Here is an 18,848-nt window from a genome sequence, read left to right as displayed (position 1 = left end):
TGTACTTACATTCGTAGACATTCATCTGGAACTGTTATTTTTAGCCATCACACTTGCATATACCACTTTCTTGAAATTGAGATATTTGTGAAGAAAAATTAGCAGGCTGTGGAAAGCTAAATTAAATCTCTACATAGAACACATTATTCTACGTATGTAAATTCTACATAAGCCAGAGAGGCCAACTTTGTGCAAAATATAATTAATAGTCCCAGTTTTTACATCAGGACTCAAAACAAGAACAGACTAATAACAGAGCATTGCAACTTCTCAGAAAGTCCATTACAGATCTCAAAATAACTAGAGAAGGGAGGGGAAAATTACAAGCATAATTAAGTCAGAAATTGGTTAACTCAGGTGCATCACAAACTATATATTGAAAACTATATAATAGGGTTTTAACATTACAATTATTAATTTATAAATTGTAATCCCAATGTATCTCACATATAACATGAATCTGCCTTCCTTTTTCTTCCTCCCATCTCATCCAATTTAAATTTTATATCAGTTTCGGCATTCCATGTATCTGATGAAGTTCACATGAACATTCATGAAAGCATGTCTTTAACACATTTGTTATGGTGAAAAGATGCTTCCAGACTCCTCCTAATTTTTGGCTATCACAGAGTAAAATGATTTCAATCTATATTGTACTTCCCATCACTGATTTTTCCTTGAACTTTCCTTATCCCTTTAGAGATAGTCCTTGACTTATGACCACAATTGAGCCCAGAATTTATATTGCTAAGTGAAAAATTTGTTAAGTGAGTTTTGCCCTCCTTTACGGCTTTTCTTGCCACATTAGTTAAGTGAATCACTGTGGTTGTTACATTAGTAACACATTGTTAAGTGAATTTGGTTTCCCATTGACTATACTTATCAGAAGGTCGCAAAAGGGATCACATGACCCCAAGGAACTGCAATTGTCATAAATAGGAACCAGTCGTCAAGCATCCAAATGTAAATCACATGATTGTGGCAATGCTGTAACAGTCATAAGTGTGAAAAATGGTCATAGGTCATTCTTTTCAGTGATGTTGCAACTTTGAATGGTTATTAAATTAACTGTTGTAAGTTGAGGACTATATATATTTATGATATAAAGAAGATATATAAGTAAAACTCTATACTTTGTTCTTAATCAAATTTTGCCATCAATTAGAATGCTAAGGAAGGTGAAATGTTTTGATTAGCCTGATGGTATTTTTGAGGGGTTGGTTTTCTTTGGGATTTATATTTAAGTAAATTGGAAAAGTGAATTAGTTATTATTCTGAAATCCATATTTGGGATGATGGCTACTTTATTCTTATGGTTTTATACGTTTGGTTGGTTTATAGTATTTGCATAAGCTGTTCAAGAGAGATCATCATAAAGGACAAAAGTATCATGAGAAACAAATCAGTCTGTATGCTGAATACGACCGGCCGAATTTACTCCCTTTTTTGAAAAATAGCACCCATTGTCCATTGGAAATGGTAAGGAAGATATTTCCAAATATGCCTGTTTTCACCTAGAATAGTAGTGATTGGTGGAATGTAGAAGACTTTTTTGAGTGATTCTTATATTAATCAGAATCAGCTTGGTATTTGTTTTCAATCAGTTTTAAAACTTGGGGCAACTCTTTAAATAATACCACCCTCTGCTGGAAAATACGAGAACTAAATGTAATATTTCACTCTTATGCAGAAGGTCACTGTTCTTTATTTTAATTGTTATGCATTTATTTAATATTGTGCTGTTTAATCATAAAAAAATCAATGCTTTATTAAAAGTAATGTATGTAATAAAATAGTAGAGCAGCGTAAAACAGAAAATTAATCTCGCACTAAGCTAAAAAAAATTATAAATTAAAATCAAACATTTTGCTTTTTTGCATTGCAAAACAGTAATTTGATTGGCAGCCAGCAAGCTTCTCTAGGACAAGGTTTGCTGATCTGGAAAATTTTAAATTCTTACATTCTGGGATCCAGATTCATATCCCTATTGGAGCAGGGACCTCACTCCCTGATTCAGTTTGTCTAACATACTAGTTATTATAAAATGGTTGTTGATAAAATGAAAGGCAGCCTCCATTCCTCCCTGCCTTCCCCCAAGGAATTAGAATTTCTATTTTTTTTAAAAAAAGAGAAATAAATCCATGTAGAATATTTCCTTTCCCCCCGCTCTCTCCTATTATATTATATTTGGTGTCAAGGGAGCAGAAAATAGAGAAGCCTTAAACTATATTTAATTCATTATAACAGAAAAATATCCTGCATTTGTTTTTCTAATATTTTCCAGGCTTCTTGCCTATGTTTATCATGCATTTCTGTTTATTAAAATCTTTTTAAAAAATGGGGAATTTTGCTTCCCAATCCTATATATAGACCCCAGCACTACAAAACCACTGGGCTGGTCTTTCTGGGATTATTCAGAAGTTTTAAATTAAGGTCACCTATGTACGCTTATTCATTATTCTTAGAAATGATTCTACAAGGCAGTGAATAAAAGGTGTCCCCTTTTAGCATTCACCAAACTAGAAAAAAGTTGATGTTCATTAACTTTCAGCAACATTGTTATATTTTACTGACTGTAGTGGGCCTTAGAGATATGCAGCTAATGTCATTATTTATCCATGATATTAAACTGTTTCATATTAACACTTTGTTTTTTAAATTACAGGCTCTTGAAATTTGTCAGCAAAGATTATTTGTGGAAGAGACTGTTTATCTTTTGAGTAAGTAGCTGTATTTTGCTTAATTTTGTTTGTTTTTACTGACAAATTATCAAGCCAGTATATGTACACAGTGTGATATATGATTAAGATACTATATACCACTATTAAGATGCCAGGTTTTTGAAATGTAAAAAAAAAAGATGAAGATATATAATTTCAGATTTTTTTCAACCTTAAATATAACATTTAATATGTACAATTGAAGAGCAAACAAATATTTTAAAGAAATATAAAAATCTTACAATAATGTGATTGCATAAGTGTGCACACCAAGGGTGGGTTTCAATTTTTTTTACTAGTGGTTCTGTGAATGTGGCTAGGTGGGAAGGGCATGTGACTGGGTAGGTGTGGCTACCTTGGCATCACTCATGCACACACATTCACATGCGCCCCCACCTATCCACCCCCACAGAACTGCAAAATTTTCTGTTTTGCCAGCTGGGAGGCTAGCAAAGAAGCCTCACTGCAGCTCTCGAAAAGAGGCAGAAATGCTGGGAAAACGCAGGGGCATCAGATAGGCCGGAGCGTGGGTGGCCGCAGATGGGTGAGCGGAGCGGAAGGGAGCCCCAAGTCAGTTCTCAGAGGAAGGAGACAGTGATGTTGGAAAGGGGCTTGCCTTGCTTCCCTTACTGCTCACCCCCTTGCTGCTTTCCTGCCCAGCCGCCCAGCAAAGTAGGGCAGACAGAGCCCAGGCTGCAGCTGGCAAGGAGGGGGCGGGAAGGGAAGCAAGGCAAGCCCCGTGCCGGCATCTCTGCCTCCTTCCTTCGAGAGCTGGCATGGGGCTCCCTTCCGATCCGCTCATCCATCTATCCCATCCAGCCCCCTTTACACACACGCGCACACACACAGCACTTTCCACAGCATGAGGAGAGAAGAAGAAATCGGGGAGAGGGAGGAGAAGGCTGTCCCTAGCAGAAGCTCAACTTTCTCCTCCCCCTTCCCCTGATTTCTCCCTGGACACGCTCGCCTCGCGCTGCAGCAAGCAAGGCGGCTCTCAAAGAGAATGAAGCAGGCGCAGCGCTTCTTCCAACAGCTGAGGAAGAGAGGAGCTGAGGCCTTGGCTGTTGGAAGAAGCACCCACATCCGCTTCGTTCTCTTTGAGGCAACCACCTCCAGCTCAGGTGCAGCCGGAGCCAGCCCAGTGCCTTGTGCACATGAGCCACCTGGGAGCCCCGACGCTCATAACACCATCTTCTCCAGTTTGGGTGCCCTGCGCACATGGGCCACCCAGGAGCCCCGAGGCTTGCAAACACCATCTCTTCCAGCTCAGGCACCCTGCATACATAGGCCACCCTGGAGTCCCAACACAATCACCTCTAGCTCAGGTGCAGCTGGAGCCAGTCCACGCCCTGAGCACATGGGCCATCCAAGAGCCCTGAGGCTCGCAAACACCATCTCCTACAGCGCGGGTGCCCTGCGCACATAGGCCGCCTGGGAACCCCGAGGCTCACAAACACCGTCTCCTCCAGCTCGGGCACAGCTGAAGCTAGCTAAGCCAAGACTCAGAGGCTTACCTGGCAGACAGATCAGGCGTGCAGCACAGAGACTGGGCGGGGTGGGGCAAGCGAGCAGTGATTAGGGTACTGGTATGGGGGCATGTCCAGACTGCCATTACTAATAGTCCAGTACATCAGATTTTTACTATCTCTTCTGGCTTACTATACCGGGAGGAACCCACCTGTGGTGCACACCCTTAAATTAATACTTTGTTGAAGCACCTATTGATTTTATTACACACCCAGAGTTACCCCGAGGAAAGATGGACAAATAGTATAAATAAATAAATAAATAAATAAATAAATAAATAAATAAATAAATAAATAAATAAATAAATAAATGACTTAATCCTTTTTTTTTTGATAGGATCTATCAGCATGGCATATCTCACCTTGGAAATCTGCCCACTCTTCCCTTCAGTTGCGCTCCAAATCTATTAGATTATGAGGGCATATCCTGTACTCAGCCCTTTTCATGTCACCCCACAGATTTTCAGTTGATTCAGGTCAGGGCTTTTGCTAGGTCATTTTGATCTTCTTCTGGTGAAACCATTTTTTGGTTGATTTGGAAGTATGCTCTGGGTCTTTGTTGTGTTGAAAGGTGAAATTCATCTTCAGATGCCTGAAAGCTTTATGCCAAAATTAACTGGTATTTGGAACTGCTCATCATTCCCTCCACCTTGACTAAAGCTCCAGTTCCAGATGAAGAAAAGCAGAGCCAAAGCATAATGTTGCCACCACCCTACTTCATTGTGGGTATGGGGTACCTTGGGTGATGCTCAGTATTGTTTTTGTGCCATGCTCAGTATGCTCAGTATTGTTTTTGTGCTTTTTTGGAATTATGGCCAAAAAGTTCAGTCTTAGTCTCATCGGACTATAACACATTTGCTTTTGTCAAACTTGATGTAGGATTTTGCAAAATGTGTCCAAGCTTCAATGTTTTTCTTTGTAAGAAAATGCTTTTGTTTTGCCACCCTCCACATAGGCCAGACATATGATGAATATGTGAGATTGTTCTCTTATGCAGTACACAATCAGTACTTGCCAGAAATTACTGCAGCTCCTTTAATCTTGCTGTAGGCCTCTTGGCAGCCTCTCAGGCCAGTTTTCTTCTTGTTTTTTTCATCAATTTTGGAGGGACATCCAATTCTTAGTAATGTTACTGTAGTGCCATATTTTCTCCGCTTGTAGATGACTGTCTTCATTGTACTCCATGGTGTATAGGAAACTTTTTGGTATCCTTTTCTTGACCGATAATTTCCAACAATAAGATCCCTTTACTACTTTGTAAGCTTTTGCAGATCATGGCTTTTGCTGTAAGACAACTGGGTAAAAGTCAGAGAAGTCCAGCTGAACTTAAAGTGGATTGATCAGACACATTTTAATTAAACGCAGGTGTGTACTGACTAGTGTTTAACATCAGTTTGAATGTGACTGGTTAATTCTGAACATAGCCACATCCCTTCTTATAAGGGTGTACAAACTTATACAACCATCTTATTGTACTCTTCCACTCTAAAATATTTCATTTTATTTTTCAATTGAATAGTACATGTTATATGTTATATTAAACGTAGTCTATATTTTTTTACATCTCCAAAACCTGGCATTTTAACAGGAATGCATGGACTTTTATCAGCACTGTATAAAATTATCCCCAAGATAGGAACATCAGAATTGAGGGGGGGGAGAGTTGGGGGGGGGGAGGAGGAAAGAATTTTTAAAGCTGTCAAAATAAACATGTGCAGTCACTAGCTAAGAGGGATGCAGTGGCTAAGATGCTGAGCTTGTTGATCAAAAAGGTCAGCAGTTCAGCTGTTCAAATCCCTAGTCCATTGAGTGAGCTCCTGTTACTTGTCCCTAGCTTCTACCACCCTAGAAGTTCAAACGCATGTAAAAATGCAAATAGAAAAATAAGAACCACTTTTGGTGGGAAGGTAAAAGCGTTGTAACAAGAGGCTAATATTCCTAGTGCATCTCTTTCTAAAATTCTGAGATTTTTTTATCTGCAGAGCAGCTTGTTAAAAATTTATTAATTCATGTTAACTAATGTTAGAATTAAGAATTTTAGTTCTTAAATTAGTTCTCCAACTGAAAATGGTAGAAGCTGCATTGTTGCTATTTTGCAGCAACCTGAAGGCAGTGAGTTTTTATCCCGGCTGCAGTCTAGTGCCTATACTCTATGCTGCTTTTTTAACCTGTATTGCAGCATATAATTCAGTATGTAACTGAAATTGACAAGAAGGCATTTGAATGTACTCTGCGACTATTGATTTCTTTGAAAATGGAATATATTGCTTTTATTTAAATAGATGTTCTTTTCTAAAATGGAAAAAAAACTTATGGATTTTAAAAGAGCTTCACCCAATCTGGAAAGATGGTCCAATGATTGTGCTCTATTTATCTTTACTATTTATTTATTTTTACTTTTGTTAGGGATTATGAACTGGATACCATCAGGTTAGGGAAGGTACTTTTGAAGACAATAAAACCAGAAGGGGAGTGGGTTCTGCTCATAAAATTTAATGGTGCTTTGTCATTGTTTTTAAGGGTGTTGTTGTTGGTTTTTTTTTTTTTCATTTTTTTCTTTCCAGGTCGAATGGGCAATAGTCGAAGTGCCCTGAAAATGATCATGGAAGACCTAAACGATGTAGATAAAGCTATAGAATTTGCCAAGGAGCAAGATGATGCTGAACTTTGGGAAGACCTTATTTTGTATTCAATAGACAAACCTCGTAAGCAATGTAGTCTTTGCCCAGTTTATTATAAACTAGTTATGTCTGTATCAATGATAGAGAGAATGAATTAAATTAATGGTAAGGAGGACAGTATAGCCAAATTGATTTGAAAATAATGCCAACTTGAATAATACAAAGAATTGAGTTACATTATTCCTTAGTTCTGTGACATTTGCTGTTTAACAAATTAGAGGAACTGCTAGGAACTTTTGGGTTTTCCTCAGCATCTTTATAAAGACAATTTGTCTTCCTTAATAGAAAAATATTAAATTGTATTAATTTTTTTCCTAATAAAAATTCCTTTAAGTATGATGATTGTCTTAAGAAAAGAAATTGCCTTCTCCTTGTACATCTGCAAATGTATTATCTTTTATTGCTGGAACTGCTGTGATTTCATGAAACATTTATTAGTGTTTTTCCTGCCAAAATGTAAAGTCAACAATAGCATTTACAAATCATTCCACAAAGAAAATTAATTTCCCTCTGCATGTAAATACATTGTGAGGAATTGGTAGGATGTTGTGATTGAGGGGAAATTTTTTTTAATATATATTGGAAGAAGAGAAAGAAGTGCAAAAGCTGATATGGGAAAATAGTGTAAAATTAAAAAATATAATTCTGAGAAACTGAGACTAGAAGTATGGCACAAAAGTCATAGACAAAGACACAGCCTTCAGAAATAATAAAGTTAGAGGCTTGAGTTAAAGAATAATAGAATGTATCAGGAAAACTAAGACTAATAGGAATTTTTAAATAGTATTTCAGACTGTCCACTCAAATTATTCAAAGAATCAGATCTACAAAATATCCAGAGTGGGAAACAACATAGCTTTTTAATTAAAGCATATATTTTAATTTAAATAAAAGTCCTATAGATAACTAGATCTTTCACAGAGATATCTTTAGTTTTCTATTTATTTTCCACTCTCTTTTTAAGAGTAATCTACACCACTTAAGAGACTTTGACATTCTAATTCTGACTTAAATGTTCTGTATGTTTTTACAGCTTTTATTACAGGCTTGTTAAACAATATAGGGACTCATGTTGATCCTATTCTCCTGATTCATCGTATTAAGGAAAGTATGAAGATTCCAAACCTGAGAGATTCATTAGTAAAGATTCTTCAGGATTATAATTTGCAGGTAAAATTTAAGATTAGGGGTGCTTTTATCCATTCCTCCACTCATGACATCTCTATGTACATTCTTGTGAAGAATAAAAGAAGCTTTTAAGGAACAGATGACAATTTAAAGAATAATCAGGCCATAAAAAATAATTGTTACACTCTACTGCATCCTGCTCAGGCCAAACAAATGAGGAAAGGTTCAGGGAGAGGGCCAAGATACTAAGGAGAATGAATATCATGCCCTGTGAAGAACGGTGAAAGAAACTAAATATATAAGCGTGCAGAAAAGAAAATTGAAGGGAAATATTATAGCCGTGATGGTGAACATATGTCATACATGCCACAGGTGGCCTGCAAAGCCATTTGTTAGGGCACGCAAGGCGTTGCCCTATTGGCTCCAGTGTGAATGTGCATGCTGGCCAGCTGACTTCGGCCTTTATTTTTTGGCTGTTCTTTGCCCTCTGGTTGCTTCCCTAAAATAGGGCAAAAAATAACCCAACATGCAAACTGGAAGTTCGGGAACATTTTTCTCCCTCCGGAGGCTTTCTAGGAGGTTGAAGAGGGCAAAAATGGCCTCCCCGCCCTGGAGGCCCTCCAGAGGCTTCAGGGAAGCTTTCTGAAGCCCCAGGGGGCAAAAAATGGCACTATGGGCAACCCAGAAGTCCATTCCCGAACTTCCAGGTTGCCCATATGGCCATTTTTCACCCTCTGGAGCCTTCAGGGAAGCCTCTAGAACCTTGGGAGGGCGAAAAACAGGTCCATCACGTGCCAAAAGCGAGGGAAGGGCAGGGTCGCGCACGCATGCACGCCGGGGGGGTCACACACACAGAATTATGGGTGTGGGCATACCCGTGCATGACCCCCCTGTGCTCCCCCGCTTTTGGCACACGATGGGGAAAAGGTTAAACATCACTGTGTTATAGCAATCTTTGAATATGGAAAGAGTTGTCAAATAGAGGAGAACTGTTATCCAGGACACCAGCATCAGAATTTAACTATAGAAAACTAGACTCAAGTTAGAAATGAGGAGCTATTTCTTCATAGTAAAAGCCATCAAGCGGAATAAGCTGCCTCTCAAAGGAAGGTACAATATTTCATTTTACTTGGAGTTCTTCAAATAGAAACTCAATAATCATCTATATGAATTCTTTTAGTAGATATTATAGCAAACAAGAGCTAAGAGTAGAAGACATCTAAGATCCATATCAGCAGTATGATTTTTTGTCAAAAATGGTCATTAAGGCAACATCAAGTATGGGTATAATAAGTGCCAAATCATCATCTGTGTTCATTATTTGACAGATGCTCGTAGCACCTCATTCAAAGGAAGCTCATGAAATTTCAGATTCGACAATACTGCTCAGGCAATTCTGTCATCAAGATGTGGTTTGCATTAAGTAGTGTGCTTGCCATTGTATTTATAGAAGTAGCATGAAGATCACTAAATTTGGTAATGACATTGTCCTCACTGACAATAATTTAAGCCAATCTAATAATGACAGTATTATGAGATGGTGTTCTAATATTCATGGCAGGGCAAGACAAAGTTATCTGTCTGGAATTAAAAAGTAAGTAAGTTAAAGCTGCATTCTAAAAATTCCTGTATTTTATATCTCACTATTCAATGAAGTGAATATTAAATCATAAATAAAGTAGACTACTGACAACTGCAGTTTAATTTATATGGCCATAAAATTGTGCGTTCTCTTAAAGTAGAGCCACTCATGTATCAAAAGTGACACATGCCTTAGAGCTGTATTTAGCTAGTAGAAAATAAATTACTGTTTCACTGGCAGTGTTTTTTTTAATTAAAATTAAATCACAATAGGCACTTTGACAAGTCTGCCAGGGTGAACAAGATTACATTGAATTTTAAGCAATAAAGCAGTAATTTCCTAATTTTGAGACTTCACATGTGCACACAAGCATATGTGTACACACACTCATAAAAGATCCTGTATTTTCAAAAGCCATGAATGCAAAACTTTGAAAGACAATGAATATTTTGTTTTCATAAATTACAAAAAAAGGATCTTTCAGGGTGAGCCGTAGGGTTTCTAATACTCTAGTAAACTAAATTTTACATAAAATATGTTCTTGCTTTCTTTAGCTTTTAGATATTCATTTTTCAACTAGTAGGGACTTTTCAGGCCGAGTTGGTTCCTCCACTTATTTGACAGATAAACGTTTCATAATAAAAACTATTAAATATGTAATAAAGGGGTCAACTGCAGAGCATAAGCTCTTCACAGCTTCGATGTCTCTATATGATAACAAAACATTGTATGAGAAAATCAACAAAAGATTCTTACTTGGATAGTTTACATCTCCTATTCTCCTAAGTTGGTGGAGATAGCGGTCATGCACGGGTTAACTTAGTAACCAATAGAACTGAGTCTACCAAAGTGATGTCATCGGCTCTGAGGAACATGCTCCCGTTTTTTCAGACTCAGTTCAATTGAACTGGCTGTGTTAATCGCTCTCTTCTGGAATAAGTAGTTAGAATTGAATAATTTAATTAGGTTTAATTGGTTTTCTCTCTAAAATCTGCATGCAAATTGTCCTTTAAACTGAGGCTCCAGTCTGGGCTCCTGTTAGACTCTCAAAAGCTTCTAGGCTAGAGAGTTTTTGCCGCGCCTCGTGGAGGCTGGCTTCTAAAAGCCTCCGGGCTTTCTGCAGTCTCGGATTTCAGCAGAGCTTGCTGAAATAGCCAAAGGAAGCCCTAATTTTTCTCAGCAGGGGACTCCCTGGCCGCTACCTTGCCGCCTTTGCTCCTAATTGCCACCGCTGCCTGCAGGAGCCCCCGAAAGCAGCGGGGAGCCCAATTAAGGCCAAAGAAGTCACCAGCAGCTGGGAAATGCCTCTGCAGCCTGGTGCACCTGGGAGCCCTCATAGATTCATCCCAGGGGAAAGTCTTCCTGTCCCAGGACCACCAGAGCAGTCTCAGGGAGTTAGCCAGAGAGGTACGAAGGAGGCAACGGGTCCCTCTTCTTCAGCTGTCTCAACTGCTGTGGAAGATGGTCTCCTGCTTCTCCATCATCCCTTGAGCACAGCTTCACAGTTGCTGCCTCCAGTGGTTTCTTCTGCCATTCCAGAAGACCCAAAGCAGCTGTTCCTTAGTGAAGGTCCTCCTGACCCCAGAAGTCCTGTCATCCCTGGAATGGTGGATCTCCCCGGCCATAGCTCAGGGCACTCTTTTCAGGGACTCTCCACGTTTTGTGGTAACAATAGACTTGCGTCATGGGCTGGGGAGCTCACTTGGAGGAACAAGTAGCGCAGGGCCTTTGGTCCAATTCAGACCTATCACACAGTATGAATTGGCTAGAGTTGAGGGGCATCCATCTAGCTCTCCTTCACTTCCAGCCCTTTCTCCAAAACTCACATGTGTTGATCCAGACGGACAACACCACGGTCAAGGCGCATGTCAAACGCCAGGGGGGAATGAGAGCTGTCTCTTTCATGGAATCTGCCTTTCAACTAGGAACCTGGGCGGAAGCCAACCTTCTCTTCCTACACGCCGAACACATCTCGGGGTCGGACAACACCGCAGCAGACTGGCTGAGCCGCACAATGATCGACCCAGCAGAGTGGAGCTTGAATCGCCGCATATTTCATCAGCTGTCGGACAGGTATGGGCCAGGTACGGGACTCCAGCCTTGGACCTCTTCACAACATCTGCTAACAACCAGCTGCCCAGGTACCTGTCTCGATACACAACATCAGGTGCGGAAGGGACAGACGCTCTCAGGTGCAGGTGGCCTCACGGTCTCCTGTACACCTTCCCTCCCTTCCCCCTGATACAGAGGGTGATTCGGAAAATGTTGGAGGAAGAGGCCCAGCTCATCCTGGTCTCCCCCAATTGGCTGCGCCAACCATGGTACGCGGACCTGATCAATCTTTCAGTGGAACCTCAAAGGCCCCTGCCAATGATTCTGTCCCTCCTTCATCGGGGCTCCATTTACCACCCAGATCTACGCTGGCTATGCCTAACTGCTTGGAGGCTGAGCGGGCAGTCCTGAGGGCAGATAACCTTTCCGAGACTGTGATCCATACCACTCAAGCCTCACGCTGCCCAGCTACCAATAGGATATACGAATCTACAGACTTTTGTAATGTGGTGCCTGGGGTGAGGGGAGGACCCATTGAAAGTTGTAGTACCCCAGCTTCTTGAATTCTTGCAGCAGGGTCTTGATAAGGGACTTTCTCCGAATACCTTGCGGCGGCAGGTGGCAGCTCTCTCCCCAGTTCTCTCTCTCCACCAAGATGAGCCCCTCTCCTTCCATCCTTATGCCCGCAGGTTCCTTAAAGGGGCATCCAATATCTGTCCTCCTGACATGCACTGATTCCTTTCCTGGGATCTGACCAAGGTCCTCGACTTCCTCACAGAACCGCCCTTTGAACCCCTCAGGGCGGCAACTCTGCACCACCTCACTCTCAAGACTGCCTTTCTGGTGGCCATAACATCAGCACGGAGGGTGTCAGAGTTGGCAGCCCTTTCCGTCCGGGCCAACCTGTGTATCTTCCACCCAGACCGTGTGGTCCTTCGCATCAACCCCACCTTTGTTCCGAAGGTGAATTCAGCATTTCATCGCTCTCTGGATCTCACTCTTCCAAATTTCTGTCCGGCTCCATCTCACAATCTGGAGCGCAAATGGCACAAGCTAGACATCAGGCATGCTCTTAAAACTTACTTCACCAAGATGGCTACTTTCAGACGCAGCGAAACCCTCTTTGTCTCGTTTCACCCGACCAACAAAGGCCTAAAAGCCTCTCCTTCCATTATCAGACGTTGGATCAGATCTGCCATTGCTCAAACTTACATCACGCATCATCTCCCTCCTCCACCCAACATTACGGCTCATTCCACGCGCAACGTAGCCACATCAGCAGCATGGGCGCGGCAGGCCTCGGTGGAGAAGATCTGTAAAGCAGCGACCTGGGCTACCCCTAATTCCTTTATCAGACATTACAAGGTATGCATCGGCTGATGCGGCTTTCGGACGGTGAGTGCTCCAGCAGGTCCTTCCATCCTCCAGCTCATAGGCCAGTCTCATGCCCTCCCGGGGACACGCCAGCTTTGATACGTCCCATGCATGACCACTGTCTCCACCAACTTAGGAGAATGGGGCATTGATTCTTACCTGATACGCCCCTTCTCTAGGCAGGTGGAGACAGCAGTCACCCCACCCTAGCATTCTGGCCTACCTCGCAGAGGTCTACGGGGTACATATCGTGTTGACTATGGAAAGAAAGTGATTGTTTACACACAGCAGTCTACTAATCTCCTTCATCATGAAAAGCGGGAGCATGCTCCTCAGAGCCGATGACATCACTTTGGTAGACTCAGTTCTATTGGTTACTGACTGAGTTAACCCGTGCATGACTGCTGTCTCCACCTGCCCAGAGAAGGGGCCTATCAGGTAAGAACCAATACCCCATTCTCTGGATCCAGCCAATGGAGCAAAGGACTGAATACCAAATTGCAAGCTGTTGGGTTCTTTTTTAAAATAAACTTGTAAAGATTAACCTAATGGGTGTCAAGTAGTGGTGGGTTCTGGATCCTGGTGCAACTGGTACAGTACAACGGGGCCAGGCACCCACCACAAAAAATGCACCAGGCTCTCCGCGGACAATGTCTCCAAAGAACTCAACTTCATCTCGGATTTCATTCTGAGACAGATCCTAGCTAAACCATGGTGGGGACCTCCCTACTTGACTTAGAAGAAATGTCCCTTAAGTTCTGGGAGTTGATGTGCAGGAGAGAGCCTCACCCCAAGGTATCACCTGTAGGAGACTAATTAGCTTGACCTAAAACTTGTTCAGATGACCCATCGCAAGACCAAAAGTTGGAAGAGAATGTTTTTTGTGATGCTGGCTGCTATGGAGAGGAAGAGCCAACTCAGCCTTGAGCCAAAAATTCATCTCACCCAAAACAAAAATGAACGATAAGATGGAAGAGGGACTCGACAAGGAAGAACCGATGGAGGAATTGGGACTAGGCCCAAAAACGTATCCCAATTCCAACCACTTGGACACACAGATTAAGATTGAGCCAGGGGAAGAGCTACCCCAAATTCCTGTACTGCAGTGGCAGGGATCCCCAAAAAGGGAGCAGGCCCTTTTATCTAACCGGAGCAAACCACAGCTGTCAGAGCCCCCCGCACTGCGGGAGGACCTCAAAGCCTTTTGGAATGACTTGAAGAGGGTGGAAGAGGCTCGTTGGGGAGGAAGCAGATGGCCACCTGGCCCCAGAGAAGCCAAGAAGGCCAATGGCAACCCCGGCGCCCAGGAGACTGATGGGAAAATGAAGGTGGCCATCTTGCATGTGGAAGCCAGCTGCCAGGAGTGGCCGCATCAACGTTTTCGGCAATTTTGCTACAAGGAAGCCGAGGGGCCCCGGGAGGCTTGCACCCAACTTCAAGACTTCTGCCATCGCTGTCTGAAGCCGGAGAGGCACACCAAGGAGCAGATCTTGGAGCTGGTGATCCTGGAGCAGTTCCTGGCCATCCTGCCCCAAGGGATGCAGCACTGGGTTCAAGAGAGCGGGGCAGAGACTTGTGCCCAAACGGTGCACCTGGCCGAGGAGTTCCTCCAAAGGGAGGACCCGAATCACGAAGACGAGGTGTCGGGTCCATTTAAAGACACATCTCGTAATGTCCCCAAGGCCAGACCCGTCCTCTTTGATTCGCAGCAGAGACAATTTAGCAAAGATGAGCAAGATCACAGCATGGAAGGCAGGCATTACTGTGGAGATGGTGAGGAATCTGGTGAACGAGAGATCTCTCCTGCGGGAACTGAAAAGGATGCAGAGGCTGTCCAGAAACTGCCTGGAAGAGGGAGAAGCATTTCCCGGAAGAACGGATAGCGTAAGAGCAGCCCAGTTCTCCCCCCCCTTTTTTTTTTCTTGCTGCGGCCTCCTTTTCCGGGTTGTTGCTGCTGCGGGGCTTGCACGCTGCTCTTCTTTGACTGCACCTCTTTTGGACTAACAACGAGAAGCGGGGGGGACGAGGCTACGAACTTGCCTCTGTTTCAAACTGGTGCTTATGTCCCCCCCCCCATCTGCAACTACCCCAGCCATTATAGACTCTGGGCCCCTGGGCCCTCTTTGGCTTCTTCTGGACTCACAGGAAGGGAGAGGAACGGAGAAACTCTCCCCCCTTTACTATCACTGATCCTCACCTCCTATCTGCACAAATCCACTTGATTGGACTTTCAAGACCTGCGCAATTTTATGGATGGAGTGTGTATGGTATGATTGTTGATGCATGAACCCACTTACTTTTAACTAATTTATATTACCTATTGTATTGGCTGCTCCGACCCTCTGGAACGAACTCCCCGTGGAGATTCGTACCCTCACCACCCTCCAGACCTTCCACGTAGCCCTTAAATCCTGGCTGTCCCGACAGGCCTGGGGCTAAAGACTCCAACCCCACTCGAATAGTATGACTGTTGTGCTTTTTTAATGATGTATTGTCTTCATGTTTGTAACTTGTTTGTCCTTCCCTCCCCCTGAATTGTGAGCCGCCCTGAGTCCCCTCAGGGAAAAGGGCGGCATACAAATAAAGTAAATGAAAAAAAATGAATGAATGAAAAAAAATGTATTGTGTACTTTTTTAACTGACCATAGTGGGGAATGTATGAGTGAATGACTGTGGGTATGTATGAGAGGACTGAGAGTGCAGCCTGTACCTCCTCCACTGAGTGCAGCAGCAGAAGTGGTAGGGGGACCAGGCCTACCTCTCGTCCCAGAATGAATGATATGAATGGCCTGCCGGGGAGAATAGAGGCCATGGGAGAGGAAGTGGGGTCTACTGGTGCGGGGATGGGCCGGTGTATCCCGGTCATAGTTGGGAGAGGCAACGGGAGTTATAGGGCTAGCCATTACCGGGGAAAGAGGGTTCGCTACGTCACAGTGATCCCCCCTTCCGGCCCTGTTAGCTCCACTCCAGGACCAGATGGCGAGAGTTGTCAGGGCCCTGGTCTCAGGCTGCTGTTGCTAAATGCCAGGTTTGTAGTTCACAAAGCTCCCCTCGTCCGGGACCTAATATTAGACGAGGGGGCAGACCTGGCATGTATTACTGAAACCTGGCTGGACCATGAGGGAGGAGTCCCCCTCACTGAAATGTGCCCAGAAGGGTTTCAGGTGCTCCACGACACCAAGAAAGGGGTGGGGGAGTGGCAGTCATCATCCGAGAGTCACTAGTTCCTTGTAGGATCCCTGCTGTAGAGATTGTCGGGTGTGAGTCCCTGCTGGTAAAGTTGGACCTTGTGGGTCAAGTGGGTTTGTTTCTAACGTACCTACCTCCCAACAGCGTTACAACAGCCCTGCCTGTCCTCCTCGAGTCAGTAGCCGAGCTGGCGGTTGAGTTCCTCAGGCTTATAGTGCTGGGGGATTTCAACCTGCCATCGCTCGGTGAACGCTCTGATGGAGCACAGGAGTTCATGGCTTCCATGACAGCCATGAACTTGACCCAGGTAATTCAGGGTCCGACTCATACAGCGGGTCACACGCTTGACCTCGTGTTTCTCTCGGAGCAGTGGAGACGTGATCTAGATTTGAAGGGCATTAAGATCTTGCCCTTGTCATGGTCAGATCAGTTCCTACTGAGGCTTGACTTTCAGAAACCAATCCCCCACTGTAGGGAGGGGGAACCGATTAGGTGGTTCCACCCCAGGCACCTGATGGACGCTATGGGATTTCAGACGGCACTTGGTGAGATAACTGACTCTCTGGCCCACAGTCCGGCGGAGTCCTTGGTCGCTGCTTGGAATATAGCGGCAGCGGAGGCTCTAAACCAGATTGCGCCTTTACTCCAACATCTCCTCTGATCCTCTGCAAGCGGGCTGTAAGCCAATTCACTATAATTTGGTTGTTTACAACTTGACACTTTTATTGCTTGGCTGTATTGGTCTAAGATCTGATAAGATTGCACAGCTCCTAGCCTGCAAATACCTCAGCGCTCTCAAGAAAAAATACTAACTGCGTATAAACATGGCGTCTATTCTAGTGTCTATTCAAATTATTTTTTCAGCGCTACAGAAATTATCTGCCACACAGGCTAGAATTGAGAGAAAATTGGATTATTTGGTGTTTTTAGCAACAAAATACGAGGGAAAAATTGAGAATGTTCTTCAAATACAAACTAAGGATGTCAGAGATAAAGATTCTCAATTTGCTGATATTCGAGGCAACTGGTTTACCTCTGAGGGAGAAAATGATGGAATGTCTGAAGGGGGAGCAGCCACACAGAAGATTTACTTCGAAAGACAGGGCGCAGGAGGAATGAGAAGCATTAAAGAATTTATACTTTATGAAATACCATCTGCAAAACTTTTGATATCACCACTGAGAATTAAAGACAAGCTAATAAAGGAAATAAAAGGAGGGCGGCAGCATTATATGAGAGGCACCATAAGCAAAAAGGTACAAAGATTTCTTCGTATGGACTTGCTCATAAAGATGTTTGGAGAATTGGACCCACGAATGGCAACAGATTTAAGGTGGTTCTGTTACTGGAGAAACACAGGCTGATAGATGGAAGAGTATAATTTAAAACTAGCTAAACCTAGTTAAATTCATTTGTAATAGATATAGTTGAATAATAATTGATAATGATAGTAATGTATATAATGTTGAGTTGCTATGATAAATAATAATTGGATATGAGAAGGAAAGGTTAGAAATATCTTTGGACTATATATAAAGGTTATTAATCACAATAATAATTATTATAAAAAATAAAATAAAACTATATACAGTTAAATCTTAACTAATATGGGGAGAATGCTATGATATATGATATAATTAAATAGAGAAAGGAGAATGATAATAAATTATATACATGGAGGATGAAATTTTTGGTATTAAATATTATGGATGTTTAGCTAAAACAGGATATGAGGATTTGATGTTAATGGAGGATTTTATAAACAAGTAAATGAAATGCCAGCATGTGGTTATGGATTAAATTTTTGGTATAGTTAAGGATGAAGGATGTTTAAACAACTGTAGTCAACTAAAAGTGGAGGTATGATGATGTTAATATGGTAAACATTTGAGTTAAGGTATTTGAATTAATATGAATTAATGGAAGAGATGCACAAAAACTTGTTGTAACCAAGCTGATATACTTTTTTATAACATATACTTGTGGTTTTTTTCTCAGTTTTGTTTTTTGTTCTTTTTTGTTTTGACTTTTTTTCCCCCACTGTTGTGGGTATGTGTTGTTTATATAACAAAAAAAATTAAAAATAAAAAAAAAAAGACTTTTGGACTTCAACTCCCAGAATTCTCCAGCTAACTCTTCTGGCTGGAGAATTCTGGGAGTTGAAGTCCACAAGTCTTAAAGTTGCCAAGTTTGGGAACCACTGACCTATAGTATTAAATAGTAATTACAACAGTTCCTCTTGTCATCAACACCCCCCAAAAAATAAAAACCCATTATTAGCTCTTCTGCTCTCCATACACCTCTTTCTTCTCCCTCTCTCCTACCTCCTATCTTCTCTCCATCATCCTTCCTACTCTACTTCCCCTTTCTCGTTCTCCTCTCTCTACATTCCGCTCCTCCTTATCCTCCTCATCTTCGCCCCTTACCCTCTCTCCTATCCCTCTCTTCCCATCTTTCTTCTCCCTTCTGTTTCCCACTCTTCCTCTCCTTGGTGTATTTCCACTTCCATATCAATATACTTAACATATCCTAGTTTTAAAGAAAAAATAAGAGAAGACAGTATACATGTGGAGTCAAATTACATTAAACTCTAACA

The 18,848-nt window shown here is 42.4% G+C and overlaps 1 protein-coding gene across 1 annotated transcript in view; it reads left to right on the top strand.

Annotated features, from left to right (window-relative positions):
- VPS41 (VPS41 subunit of HOPS complex) overlaps positions 1 to 18,848 on the top strand; it is a 250,144-nt gene that overhangs the window by 212,079 nt on the left and 19,217 nt on the right. The window contains 4 exon segments of the mRNA XM_032234989.1: positions 1,342 to 1,479; positions 2,666 to 2,720; positions 6,811 to 6,951; positions 7,961 to 8,097. Of these exon segments, the coding sequence (XP_032090880.1) occupies positions 1,342 to 1,479; positions 2,666 to 2,720; positions 6,811 to 6,951; positions 7,961 to 8,097 (471 nt within the window).

This window comes from Thamnophis elegans, chromosome Z (assembly GCF_009769535.1).
Source record: "Thamnophis elegans isolate rThaEle1 chromosome Z, rThaEle1.pri, whole genome shotgun sequence".
Taxonomy (NCBI): Eukaryota; Metazoa; Chordata; class Lepidosauria; order Squamata; family Colubridae; genus Thamnophis; species Thamnophis elegans.
This window is presented reverse-complemented; position numbering and strand designations above follow the sequence as displayed.